General features: G+C 43.4%; 1 protein-coding gene across 1 annotated transcript in view; it reads left to right on the top strand.

Moving 5' to 3' along the window:
* Window positions 1-709: 709 nt before the first annotated feature.
* Window positions 710-14,940, top strand: part of EXOC3L4 (exocyst complex component 3 like 4) — a 32,230-nt gene continuing 17,999 nt past the window's right edge. The window contains exons 1-5 of the mRNA XM_074957173.1: window positions 710-1,963; window positions 5,008-5,659; window positions 8,921-9,038; window positions 11,541-11,663; window positions 12,988-13,088. Of these exons, the coding sequence (XP_074813274.1) occupies window positions 775-1,963; window positions 5,008-5,659; window positions 8,921-9,038; window positions 11,541-11,663; window positions 12,988-13,088 (2,183 nt within the window). The 5' untranslated portion in view covers window positions 710-774. The remainder of the gene's footprint in view (window positions 1,964-5,007; window positions 5,660-8,920; window positions 9,039-11,540; window positions 11,664-12,987; window positions 13,089-14,940) is intronic.

Below are 14,940 nucleotides of genomic sequence, written 5' to 3' on the forward strand. Positions count from 1 at the left end.
CCAATTTATTTGAGCATAAGCTTTCGTGAGCTACAGCTCACTTCATCGGATGCAACGAAAGCTTATGCTCAAATAAATTGGTTAGTCTCTAAGGTGCCACAAGTACTCCTTTTCTTTTTAGTCTCTGATAATAAACTTATTCTTGTTTTCACTATAAATACATCTGTGAGCTGTGGTGGTAAACAAATACCTGGTCCAGAGTTGTCTCTTACAAGCTCGTGTGTCCTGTTCCTTTGGGAGCAGCAGGCCTCACTCTAAATTCTGTGAGAGTTTAGTGGACAAGGGGCTATTCATGCAGGGAACGCTCAGAGTATTTGGAGGTCGGTGTGTACCTATCTCTACTTGTACAGAGAGGGAGCAGTCTGTGGAGGCCTGAAAGGCCATGTTCATGCTGCCAGGGGCTCTTGTTTTCAGGGACCTGATCCACAGCAGGCATAGACAAAACTGCTTCATGCGCAGGGCAGGTGGTAGTGAGGTGCCTCACAACTGTGGTTACGCTGGGGTGCAACAAAGGCTATTATAGACTTGCCTCCTCTGTCAGTTCCACAAAGTGGGGGATACAGAGAGTTGCTGCCTAAGGGTGACTCAAGAGACACAGCAATATCCCAGCATTACATAGATCCCATGTAAGTCTTACTGCTTAATTCTGCTCTTGTCTGTTTTTTTTTTGTTTAACTAGTTACTCCTCCTCCTTCCAAAAACCAGTTATTGCAAAGAAAGATGAAAATAAGATGAGATAGATGAAAATAAGGCGAACCTCAGCTCAATGAGAAAATGGCATCTCCAGCAGAACCAGCAACCCCAGTAAAAAGCATTGAGGATGAAGGAACTGATTTTGTTTCTGAACTGAATAGCTCGCCCTTGAACAATCTGGGGGCAAAGAGCCCCGAAATTGTTTTCAAAGGAATGTTAAGCTTCAGGAGAAGTAAACGAAGTCCAGCCAAAGACAAAGATGAAAATAAGGAGACACCTGAGCCCAGTGAAAAAATGGCATCTCCAGCAGAACCAGCATCCCCAGTAAAAAGCATTGAGGATGAAGGAACTGATTCTGTTTCTGAACTGAATAGCTCGCCCTTGAACAAGCAGGAGGCAAAGAGCCCCGAAAGTGCTCTCAATAGAATCTTAAGCTTCAAGAGAAGTAAACGAAGTCCAGCCAAAGACAAAGATGAAAATAAGGAGATACCTGAGCCCAGTGAAAAAATGGCATCTCCAGCAGAACCAGCATCCCCAGTAAAAAGCATTGAGGATGAAGGAACTGATTCTGTTTCTGAACTGAATAGCTCGCCCTTGAACAAGCAGGAGGCAAAGAGCCCCGAAAGTGCTCTCAATAGAATGTTAAGCTTCAAGAGAAGTAAACGAAGTCCAGCCAAAGACAAAGATGAAAATAAGGAGACACCTGAGCCCAGTGAAAAAATGGCGTCTCCAGCAGAACCAGCATCCCCAGTAAAAAGCATTGAGGATGAAGGAACTGATTCTGTTTCTGAACTGAATAGCTCGCCCTTGAACAAGCAGGAGGCAAAGAGCCCTGAAAGTGCTCTCAATAGAATGTTAAGCTTCAAGAGAAGTAAACGAAGTCCAGCCAAAGACAAAGATGAAAATAAGGAGACACCTGAGCCCAGTGAAAAAATGGCATCTCCAGCAGAACCAGCATCCCCAGTAAAAAGCATTGAGGATGAAAGAACTGATTCTGTTTCTGAACTCAATAGCTCACCCTTGGACAAGCAGGAGGCAAAGAGCCCCGAAAGTGCTCTCAATAGAATCTTAAGCTTCAAGAGAAGTAAACCAAGTCAGGCCAATGACAAAGCAAGTGAAGACTCTGGCACCCTGAGAAGAAACAAAGGTTTTACACTGAAAGGCTTAAAAAAAAAAGAGGGCAGCAGTGCTAAAAATATGACCGACACCAGTGTGGACAAGAGTGGGGAGAATACGGGGGCAGAGTCCATTCAGCGAGAACCTCTCTCAGGTAAGAGGTGAAATATAACCCACTGTAAAAACACTTGCTAGGATTCTAATAACATTCAATCAAAGTAGACTCTGCAAGTCCCCGCGCACAATAGAGCATTGAATGAAATGGACTTGCCTGGGTAGAGAATAGTCTGATCCCTTGCAAGGTCTTCTTGGAGTCTTTAAAGGTTGAGCACAGAGGACAGGTCTCCCAGATACCAAGGGAGACCCCATGAATGGGATGTTCTGTGGCTCCCTCAGATGTTACTTTATTAGCATCGAAGGATCCTCAACAGGGACACTTGTCTTGATACATCCCTTTAATTTGCTATTTATTACAGTAATGCTGCTTCACTTTTTTTTTCAGGCCAGGTCATAAGGATGTGCACTCACATGGGCCATGTCTACACTAGAAAAATGGGTCTATAGTAACTGACCTTTACCTAATCATATCTCTTTCCTAGAGTGGACCCATAGCACCGCCTTTCAATCTGACTAAGCAACACTTCTAACTGCTTAGCCAAGGGAAAAGCATCACAGTGTTTCCGCTTAGGAAAAAGGTTGAGATGAATTAATACACCCTGACCTAACCTCGACCCACATTTCTAATCTAGGCAAGACCCAGAGGCCATTGTTGATGCCACTATATGGACTGGTTAGAAGGGCTGTGTCCCAACTGTGTCATCTGTTCCGGTGAAGATGCTTAAACTGCTTCACCTTGTTACAGCGTGAGCTTTGTAAAATGGATCTAAGCCCATCTTGTCAGCTTTGCATACCTCATGGCCTAGATTCACAGATCATGCCCAGAAGGTACCATTATGATAATCTAGGCTCCCCTCCTGCATAAACTTGTGTCGTATTTCACCAGTAATCCCTGCACTGAGTTCAATTACTTGTGTCTGAATTAGAGCATCTCCTTTAGAAAGACACCCAGTCTTGATTTAAAGATTACAAGTGATGGAGAATCTCCCACACTCAGTGGTAAGCTGTTCCAGTGGTTAATCACCCTCATTGTTTTAAAAAAGTGGGTTTTATTGCCAGTTTGAATTTGTCGACCTTCAGTTTTCCCAGCCATTCAACGTGTTGGGCCTTTGGCTGCTAGATTAATGAGCCATTTAGTATCAGATCTCTCTTTCCTGCCTAGGTACTTACAGTGACCAAATTGCTTCAAACTTTCTCTTTGATAAACTGACTAGACTGAACTCCCTTAGCCACATTACCACACCCAGAGCTCCTGTTTAGTGGGCTCAAATTCCCAGTGACCTCTGGGAGCTGGAAGGTGCTCCAGGGTAGGAGTCTCTCACACAGCAGCAAGGATCTCTGCTGCATCCAGAAAGGCAGTTTTGTACGCTCTCTATGTCTGGTTAGCAAGTGAAATAAGACTAATGAGCTGTAGTTCTTGCTGCAACAGTGGGAAATGGAAAATTTAATTGGGATCAGCCCCTTTTTGGACTCTAGTGTTCCACGATTATCATAGTCCAAATGGTGCATCACCCAACAAAATTTTGGTTCAAATTATTACTAGCAAACTGCCCTCACTCCTATGGCATGGCGTGGTACAATGCTGGCTGTTTGTGGTCCCTTAGAACTGTATTTTCAAGGCACTTTTATCATCGTTTTTCAAAATCTGCACAGTTGATAACTCAGCTGAGTGGGAGTGTAAAAGAAGGCACCCACTCCTAAAGTGACCGGAAACTGAGAATGAAAGGTACATGGATTTCCCCCATCCCTTCCAGACTGGGTAACAGCATACACTACTTGGAAACCAGGGTTACAGCGAATAGTCAGTACCCAGTAGGTTTCAGAGTAACAGCCGTGTTAGTCTGTATTTGCAAAAAGAAAAGGAGTACTTGTGGCACCTTAGAGACTAACCAATTTATTTGAGCATGAGCTTTCGTGAGCTACAGCTCACTTCATCGGATGCATACTGTGGAAACTGCAGGAGACATTATATACACAGAGACCATGAAACAATACCTCCTCCCACCCCACTCTCCTCCTGGTAATAGCTTATCTAAAGTGATCATCAAGTTGGGCCATTTCCAGCACAAATCCAGGTTTTCTCACCCTCCGCCCCCCCCCACACAAACTCACTCTCCTGCTGGTAATAGCCTAGTAATAGCACATAACCTAGTAGTTATGTGCAGGTCTGTAAAATGACTGGGTCAGGCCAGCCATGGTGGGACTCCTTTGGCTTCAAGGAAGTTACAGTGGGGATGAGTCAGAGCCATTCTTTGAGATCTTTTTAGTAGACTCATGCAAATATTATTATTTCTATTACAATAGCACATAGGGGCCTCAACTGAGATCAGGGCTCCATTGTACGAGGCATTGTATAAACATAAATAGGAGAACACTTGCCCAGAAAAAAGTTACAATTTGCCCCAAGTCACAAGCATAGCAGTCAGAGAGCTGGGAGACAGGGATCTAATCCCAGCTCTCAGTCCAGGGCTCTCTCCAGTAGATCTTGCCTCCTCGGATGACTTGATGCAGTGGTCTTATGTTCAGTCTGAAATCTGTGCAGCCAGACCGGTTTACAGTGGCCACTATAGGAACAATGCCATATGATGCATATTTGCTTTAAAATACAGAGTACAAACCAGAAATATCACCACAAATAAGATCTCAGCCTGAAATATATTTAAGCAGAAATAGGCTTGTGCCGCCAGACTCAGGTTTAGACTCCAGCCTAAGCATCTACACTGCAATTTCGTAGCCCCGCAACCCCGCGAGCCTGAGCCAGCTGATCTGGGCCAGCTGCGGGTCTTTCATTGCAGTGTAGACATACCCTGAGAGACATGGCTCTGATATTTCAGTGATTTCATCTGAACGGTATTTCTCCTCTATGTCAAACAGGAGTTAAGGAGATTAAAGGTGACCTGTCACATACGTGCAGCTGGAATGCCACTCTTCATGCAGGATGCAGTAGAGAGACAAAGCAGCCCCGCAGTCGTGACTCAGACACTGCTCTCTCCTGTGGTCTTTACTGTTGTAATAGGCACATTAAATATCTAAAAGTAAACTCATAATCTGCTCTCTCCCCAACCCATGTTCTCTCTGCAGTCATGGAAATAAATGAACTTATTCAGAAAAAGCAACTTTTGGAGACATTTGCAAGCATCAGGTGTTTGGAGAATGAAATTATAACTGAAAAAGAGGCCAAGAAATATGAAGACAATCCTACAGAATATGCCCGGAAAGCCAAGGATGTGGATTTGCTTTGTAACTCTGTTGCTAACTCAATCAAATCCATTGTGGAGGAAACACTTGATCAGTCCGATATAGATGAACGTTTGTTGACTTCTATGGTGACCTTAATCTCCAAGGAAGAAGAAGCTCATGCTGATGTACAGATTCCTGGCTCTTCAGAATCGGACTGCGTTGGCAGACCCAGAAAATGGCGAGACGTGTGGAAGGAAGCTGTCAGAGGGAGTGCTGAAAAAAGAGTCTGTAATGTGCCTATTTCATTGAAAGAGGACAACGATTCTTGGCTCGCTATCCATTTAGGGTTCCTCAGAAAATATGTTAGTGAAGATTTATTGAAAATCAAGCAGTCAGTACAAAAGTGTTACCCAGATGACTATAAAGTTTGTGGAAGATACGTGGAGTCCTTTCACAGTGCCATTTCTTCACACCTGCAGCGTCTCTTGCAGAGACCCTTGGAATTCAGTGAACTTTACGCATTACTTGATTGGGTTGTTAACACATACTATAGGTAAGCTACTATTCCCCATGCCAACTCTCTCTCCTCCAAATAGTAATTTAGCTCTGAATATCTACAAGGCACTTCAAGACACTTAGTTATTCTTGGGTTGCCATGTGAATAAGACAGATGCAACCACTTGACCTATAACGGCAGGTACCAATCTGATCAAGGATAGAGGCAAAGGCTTGTGCGTAAAATGCTTACCACATGCATCCACTGTACATTTAGATTGCCTTGTTTCTCTTAGTCGCTGACTTGCAGTGCTCACGATACCCATAAGTTCCACTTGCCAATGTTATATTTCAGCTCTAAGAAAGCTCAGTTCCCCCCCATGGAAACATTTTGCGAAGTGCAGCCTCTATTAGCAGATCTTTCCAGCCGTAGTGCATGGAGCGTGGAGGAGCTGCACCTGTTTAAGTTGTGATGCAGGTTAGAAAGAATCCACACGGCCACCTGTCCCTTGATAGGGTGACCATACATCCCCGTTTGGCCGGGACAGTCCCTTTTTTAAGCCCTGTCCCAGCCGTCCCGACCTTTTTGGCAAAAGGGGCATTTGTCCCATTTGCTCTTGCCAACTTGATCAGTTAGCAAGAGCAAGCAGGACAAATGCCCACTTTTGTCGAAAAGTGGGGTACAGAGGAACATGCGGGGGTGGAGGCGAGTGGTGACACCAACCCTGGGCAGGAGGAGAGGAAGGGTTTGGGCGGGGGGCAGGCAGGGCTCGGGGAAGCAGCGACACCAACCCCACCGGGGAAGGGAGCTCAGGTGATCAGCTCTGGCCAGCCCCACATGGCGGGAGGGAGGGCTCAGGCTAGCCCCACGCGGGGTCCTATTTTCCCTTTGGGAAATATGGTCATCCTACCTGATGGCCACCCCCTCAGCATGGCTATGTGGGACGCCACTAGATGGCATTAGCCCAAAGGAAAAGAGGAATTGGCTCAAATAAATAACTTTAGAGGTGTGGGGTCTCAGCACCTCTAAAAATTATTTACAGTACAGTAGTAACCCAAATGTGCTTGGTGGTATACAGAGTACAGCTACGTAAGATGACATTGGGGCTGGGCCTAGCAGCTTACTGAGTCTAAGGGCTTGTTCACATGGTGCAGCAATGTGCACTACAGGGGAGCGATGTCTACAGCGCACCAACATGTTGTGCGACAAACTGGCCCACCTGGACCTCACTGGTGCACACTAAAAAGTTCTGTTTCAATGTTAACACACAGGCGGGAACTTTTAGTGAGTCCCAGCAGGGTCCACATGTCTAGCTGGTGCACAAGACATTGGCGCACTTTAGAAGTCACACCTTTCTAATGCGCATTGCTGCTCATGTAGATAAGCCCTACAAAGACAATAGAAATACATGAAGGGTGGAGGGAAAAGGATACAATATACAAGTCAGCTGGACTTGTTTATGATATGCTGGTTTATATGGATTCTCTACCTACCCGTTAGTGGCTGGCTAATTTCACAGAGGCATCACTGCAGATGAGGGTGGGTCTTAAGGGGGAACCTGAATAAGGAGAGGGCAGGCCAACCAGCACATTCCAATGACACAGAAGTAAACACAAAAGCAGTTGCAAAAGAGGTGAATAGATTGGGCCACATATATATATAAGTGCTTAACTATTGATTGAGGAGCTTAGCTTTATGCTTCCCTGTTTGAAAATGGTGATTTAAATTTCATTTTATATAAAGTTGTTTACTTAAACTGACGTCATCAACTTGAAATCTAGCCATAAGTATCGAGCACTTTCAGATACTACATTTGCCTGAGTCCCCTTGCCAGTTTTTGTGAGTTTACAATTGCATTTTTCTTATTTTAAGAAATATTTTCCCTCTCGTTACTGTGTGTAAAACCCACATAAACAGAGGAATCTGATTACACAGAAGGGAGATTGAAGCTGATTATGCCAAACATCCTGTCAAAATAAACTAAAGCAAACAAACTAAAAATCAAAAAGCAAAATACATTTCTCTTTCATATACAGTCATCTGAGTCTTTACTTGCAACAGCAGTGGGTAAAAAAAATTCAGACAGAAAGGTGCTGTCTAACTTGGGTGTACTTTTAAATGAATGACACATTCATGCAGCATGCTGGAGTACACACTATTTGTACAGCTAATGACATCTTATACATTCCCAACCCACAAATTTGGCCAGATGACAGGGCAATACTACCAACTCTTTCCTAATAAGCTCTCTCTGCATTAGCCTGCCAGAATCCAGACTTGATACAGTGCAGTTTTCATTCAACTTAAATCTGATCTTGCACTCCGTACTCAGACCTAATTGCAGTTTATGGGAGTTTTGAGTACAAGATAAGGCCCCTTACGAGATGCTGTCATTGCAGCTGTCTTCCAGATATAGCTCTAGCGAATAGTTAGTAATTCATGTTCCACATTCAAGGAGGTTACAAACATTTTCTCTTCCTTCTCATCCCATATTTAGAAGACAGAGTTGTAAACTGATTTTGCTTGTGCAGAGTATGGATGGGTTGGTGGATAGCACATTTGAATATTGTACAATATTGAATCATAATGGCACCTAATAATGGATTTTTTGCTATTGAGTAAGCAACACATCTGTTTCTACCCCAAAGTGGTACTTTACCTTCCCACTAATCAGCTGCCAGGTATTGCATGGTAACTCATGGGAGAAATGAGTCGTAAAGGAAAAGTAGTTTATCAATTCAATGCCCTTTAAAGTCAGCCTCTAGTTCAGCATCCACCCACTTCTTCCCTATGCAAGGAAATGTTTCTCAAGTCCAAACTTGTTTGTACCTTTGCATGATTTCCAGACACTGCCCTTCAGAATATCACCCAGATGACCTGAGCAGTGATCTTTCATTGTTATCGTCACAAGGAAATAGAGACATAGCGTAACCAGCTAACGCCAAAGAAAACAAACAAACATAAAAAAACCAATGTTACTGGAACAAGCTCTAGAAAAATCCCAACAACTCATTGTTAAATGAATCAGTTTCATGGGTTTTGTTTATTTTAAAAAAATAACTTTTCATGTCCAAGCAACACCGGGGGTTTCATGCTTTCTAAGCTAGGCTGAAACCTAGCCTTCAGAATCACTACGAGTTTGAGGAATTACAATTTCAAAGCGAGGAATGATTTCCTTGTTAAAGCTTGAAAGCATGCCACATAGTTTAAGCTTTAAGTAAATTTCACACAAGATGATAATTATGTAGCTCATGCAACATGAATATTCCATGTACTTACTCTCCAAGGCAACCTAATGTGTTCATTTAAATTTTGTAGCAAAACTCTCCTGGGACACCCTGATCTCCAAGCGGAGGTAAAGACTGAGAATCTCCCTCAGTTGTTACCATCAGAAACTTGGGATAAACTGAAAAAGGACTACATGGATTCTCTAGAGGTAAGACTTTGGGCCCTGTTGTCTGGCTTATACAGGAGCAAATAATTCCAGCCTCCTACATAGAATATTCAGATGTCTCCACAGGGGAACACTCACCACCAGGGCTGCCTAGCGGTCAGGGGGGAGTACAGCAGGTTGTCTCCTTCCCTGATGTGCCCCCTTGTCAGTTATAGCTGTCTCTTGTAGGGCTGTCCCTTCTTTTGAGGCTCAGCCCTCCGGCTGGGTCACACGTCTCCGTCCAGCCCTTTCGGGGTATACCAGAAAAAAGTCTGATCACACGGAAGTCTTTCAGCACCTGCATGGGCTTCAGGGCCTTCCCCAGCTGGATTCTTCACCAAAGTAAAGGCTCCTATTGATGTCCCGTTTTTTGAAGTTGGTAGGAGAGTCCGGGCCCACCATCGCCACTGGATTCCTATCCAGGGCCCAGTGGTGGGCAGCTAAGTTCTGCACCTTGAGGTGCTAAGCAGCTGCCTCCATGAATCACTTCCTACATAAATCTCCCTTTTCTCCATGGGATAAATTAATGAACGGCAAATAACGTTTTTGACCTTTACAATCCATCATCAGTCTCTCCTTTGCAGGCTTTGTCAGATCTGCATTGCCAGGTCTCAGGGAGCGAGAGCTTCTAGGTAGCACTTCTCTTACAGGGTTTGATGCTGCAATAAGCTGAGCATCCTTGACTCCTATTGATATGGGGCACGCAGCACCAGGCAGAACCTGGCCTTAAATGAACAGAAAGAGGAAATGGAAGTGCGCTGTCTAAATGTACTGCTTGATTCCAATCTATTACACTGATGTGAACGCAGAGTAACTCCAGTGAAGTCATACATTATACAGACACAGGGACAATTCACAACCATACCTAGCCAAGTTTAAGAGAAACCCCCTAGAAAATATAATAGATTCATTTAAATGAGATATTTCAAAAATATGATCAGTGGAGGTTGCTTATTTATGGTTTTTAAATTTCCACTTGTGCTTTGAACTTATCGCAGTGACAAGCTTCATTACAGACTGATCAACTCTACCAGGTCTATGCGACAAAGTTTTGCTGGCATACCTGTGTTGGTCAGGAGTGTAAAAAATCCACACCCTTAACCAATATAGCTATGCCAGCACCTTCCCTTTGTGTGTAGATGCAACTATGCCAGCCAAAGGGTCCTTTTTCCAGTATAGTTTGTGTCATTTGGGGAGGTGGTGTAAGTGCACTAGCAAAAGATCACCTTATGCCAGTGTAAGCTGTATCTTCACCACTAGGGGGCCCTGCTGGTATAGCTCTATCAGTGTAACTGCAAAGCCTGTCTAGCGTAGGCTAGCCCTAAAGTGGAAATTCTTGAGACAGTTGCGCCTATTTTGCTCAGTCAGGTATCTTGGCTCACTTGGTGTGTAGGGCTCCCCAGCATGTCAGAATGTGAAATGCTTTTGAAACTAACATTTGGGGACCAGATTCTGATGTCTTTCCACTCAACAGGATCTTAATTGATCAGTGGGCCCGACTGACTTCAGTGGGACTGCTTACGGAACAAGGCATTATTCAGGACGAGTCAGGGCATCAGGATGTGGCTTTTTATGATTAAAATCAGCATTTCCAACCCTTTCTCCTACGGACTGTTTTGTTTCACCAGCAGCAGGAGGACAGATTTAATATTCAGGAAGCAGAATTTGGTCCAGTCCTCCCAGTGTCAAACCAGAGTAACTCAAATTTTAATGCCAGAAGGGACTGTTAGATCATCTAGTCTGACTTCTTGCATAATACAGGCCATAGAATTTCACCAAGTTGATCCCACATCAAGCCTATAACTTGCAGTTGAGTATATCTTGTACAAAGACATCCAGTCTTGATCCATAGACTAAGTGATGGAGAATCTACCACAGCCCCAAGTAAACCGTTCCAGTGATTAATTACCTTCACTGCAGAAAATCTGTATCTTCTTTCTAATTAGTGGAGTGATTTCAGATTGAGTGTAACTGAGTGCCGAATATGATCCTTGAACGGTAACGGTCTTCTGATTTCCACTGGGGTTCTATAAAGATGGTAAAGGGTTTGAACATAGGATTTTTTTTTTTTTTTGCACGTCAGTTTTATACAGGTGACTAATAGCTAAACGCGGCACACCAGCTAGGTGCCTGTGATTTGTAGGATGATAAGAAAAATTTGCTTTGTAGTGAATATTCCGGGTCTCAATTGCTGCCCCCACATAAAAGTCAGCAGGAGGGAGAGATTGTACCTCCCTTACTCACACTGGTAAGCATGAGCCTCATGAACAGCAGCCAAAAGCACCCATTCTGGGAGTGAGCACTCACCCCCATGAGCAACGGTGGCAAGGTCTAGCCCCAGGAACGTCTGCTGCAGAGCAATACGTGAACCTTTCCAAGCTCCTCTTGCACGATGCTTTCCCAGGATGTGCACTACACAGTGTCTGTTTATTTACCTCTGTTTGTTTTATTAATGCTGATCTGTAGTTTTCCATCCCTCTCCCCTCGCTCCCCTTTAACATTTAGGAGAAAATAAAGCGCTATTTGGATAACATTCTGAAGCTGGAGACCACAAAAAAGTGGGAGGAAAATCAGCCAGAAACCTCGCAAACCGAGTACGACTCGTCGCTGTCCTTGGATATTCAAATGGTATTTGATGAGCTTGTATAGAGTACATTATTAAATATTCCATTCTGGTATGTAGGTGCTGCCTCCTGTGAGCATTTAAGTTAGTCACACACTCACAGAATACATTAGGAAGGGAAAAAATGCCGTTTATTACACCTTTTAGTTCTACCACTCGCCTCTTAGCTGCAAATTAAACCTGCTGTCAGTTGTGTCACAGACATAATGGGCAACTGATTTTAAAGTCTTTAAATCTCTTTGATTAGAATTTTTTTTTTAAATGGTTTGTTAGAAAAGCCTCTCCATTGAAAGAGCTACTTTGTTCCAGGGCTGCTGCAACCTCTGAAATGCTGCTGGTAGAGTGACAGCCACTCCAATTTAAACAGTATGAAAAAACAAAAGCTCCTACTAGCTTCAGGGGCTGCAGGATAATAAAGCCAGGAGGGTTTGGGATTCATTTTCATGACTTTCAAAGGGTTGAATCATTTCAATTAAATAATACTAGGGAGGAAAATACCAAAGATTTTTATTCTATTGCCATGACTCACTTTTCATAGAAGAATATTGCACATTTTTGATAACCAGAAAGACAGATTTGAATGGGATTAGCAGATGGGTAGGATGTCGTGGACGGCATTTGAGCAATACTGTAGCTTGTCTAACTTTCCAGACACAGCTAAAGTTGTGTGACTAGGAATTAGGATGGACCATGGGGTTGGGGGAGAGGGAGGAGAAAGGGGACGGGAAGATAGAGAGAATGAATTACAATAGTCAGTACAGGAAGTGATTCAAGTACAAATAAGGATTTTGGAGTTAAAAAGGCGCCTGACCTGCTCTCAGTACAGCTTGCGTGAGCTGGGGTCAAGGCAGCTTCAAGCCACTTTTGTGGCTCCCTGATCACTACTCTGACTCTTAAGTTAGAGCTCCATAGCTGCCCTCCACCAGCTGGAAGAGAGGAAACCTCCCACTGATCCATGCACATCTCCCCAGTGTTCAGACCAGCTACTCACGCTGGGTGCTGGGCAGAGAACTGGGCTTTAAACAAGGGCTGCGAAGAGAGAGATTTGCATCAAGGCATTTCAGGGCTGTTGATAATTCGTCTTGGGTTGCTTAGACAGTACGTTGAAACATCAGACATGAATTAGCACACCATAAATTCTTGGTCCAGTCTGGATTATTGTTTTAAAAAGAAAGTGCCAAAATAAGTCTGATAAATGTCATGGGGCTCTCCCCCTAGATATGCAGATCACTAACATTAGTGCTGACCCAGCTTACACAAGTTAATTGGACAAAGGCTTTTCTGCTGTTCTTCTTCCATTCACTGGATTCTCATCTGACTCTTTTCTAGCTCATTGGACAGCATAAGAAGGGATCTGGCAAAATCTTGGAAAGTCTGGAAACTGTAACTCTTGAGATCAGCATAAGAGAACTGAGAGAATTCATACCAAGGTCACTGCGGCTTCTGGCAACACAGTCCTTCCAAAATGAGTATCCTGGTGCCAACGCTCAGTAGTAGTATCCATACTGTGGGCCAAACACTAGTACCGGGCTCCCATGTGCTAGTTTCTAGGAAAATTAGGATTCATATGAATTCTTGTGAGCCTGACAAATTTAACAGAGGATCTGAGAGATTTCCAAAACAATCAACATACACAATAGTAAACAGACAGATGGGAGCATGAGTCTCCCATACAGCATGTCTCCCATATATCTCGTGTCAGCTCTGTAAACAGGAATGGCTGAAAAGGGGTTTTCTATCTGTCAGTATTAACTGGATTTCCAGTTGTCTCTGTGGTATGTAAGTACTGGACAACAATTAAACACAGTACTGAGCATGCCCAAATAAGGGACACGGGCCTCAATCCTGCATTATTGAAACCAATGAGATCTTTGCCATTAACTTGAATGGGCAAAGGATCAGGCCCAGAATATGCACAACTCATTTCTAGCCTGACTTCTGAATCTCACTTAACTTCACTCAGTTCTAGCAGTGGAAATTATTCTGCCCCTTAGTTGGAATTATGTACTTTCTGCATGGGAGTAGCCACTGGAGTTATAGCTAAATGCCTATATTTTAATACCTCTGAGGTTCAGGTCCCTGTGTCATCTTTAGTTCTCTAGATCAGTGCTACTCAAAGTGGTGGTCCGCGGACTGGTGCCGGTCCACGAGCCATCGGCTGCCTGTCTGCGCGTACATTGGGGGAAAAAAATGCCGGTCCCCCACACCAGATAGCTTGAGAAGCACGGCTCTAGATCATCCCATGGATTTGGGACACTCCCTGGAAAGATTTGGGTTCCATAGATGAAAAAGTTATTTCCTCATCTTGGGACAGGTCTAAACCTCCTATGGTCCATGGTTTGTTGTATTTAAGTATTCCCAGTTTTCAAATCAGCACCCTGAAGTTGAAAAAAGAGAAGGACCTTTCAGCATGAATCAACTCAAACAGAGACTAAAAATAATTGTGCATTAACTGGTGAAATTTAGCACCTCAGGAATGAGCCAGATGGGTAGTTTGCTATTAAGTATTTTACAAAATCAAGTGTGGAAGACTGAAAATTGCTTTTCTAATATGTGAAATTGTAGCATTTTGTGATGCATGACAGGTATTTAAAATATTTTAAAGACAATAATTACCCCTCAAAGTCTCATCTCTAATCTCCCAGTTACCATAGGGAAATCCTGGGGAGTTCACACCAGCAGTTTGTCTGAGATTTTTTTAAGAAGAGCAGTATTTTGGTTTCACCATTAAAAGTGATTGAGCTAAGGATGTTCCTTTCCTTTTTATTTATTTTTTTAAAAACTTCCTTCCTATAAACGGAATCCCAAAGGAAGATAAGCACCTGACTGAATAACTCACTGGAATGTACTCTCTAACGTATGCGCTTTCTTAGACAGCATACGCAAATGGAAGTTGTCAGTCTGAATAAGTCAATCTAAAACTAACAGAGCAATAAAACAAGAAAGAACGAAAGTAAAGTCTCCATGAGAGTGTGCATTGTGTGTCTCCTCCCAAAGTCTGTATGGACCTCGGTGCAAAGTGGCTGCTTGTCTCTGTACATACCAGAATCCTTAAAGGTGCATTATATAGGAAATATAGACCTGATTCCCTCATATTTTGTCAGTGGTGTGATTGTAGGTGTTTTGCCTTGCTCATATTTGGTTTCTGTTGTAAATGAGCCTTGAGCTAAAGCACTTTCTTGTGGGCTAAAGTAGGTATGCGTTACACTGCTCCAAAAGCTACAGAAATGATTTACAAGCCCACTTATCAATGACACGTTTAATCACTCATAACTAAAGATC

This window comes from Natator depressus, chromosome 6, assembly GCF_965152275.1.
Source record: "Natator depressus isolate rNatDep1 chromosome 6, rNatDep2.hap1, whole genome shotgun sequence".
NCBI classification, from domain to species: Eukaryota; Metazoa; Chordata; order Testudines; family Cheloniidae; genus Natator; species Natator depressus.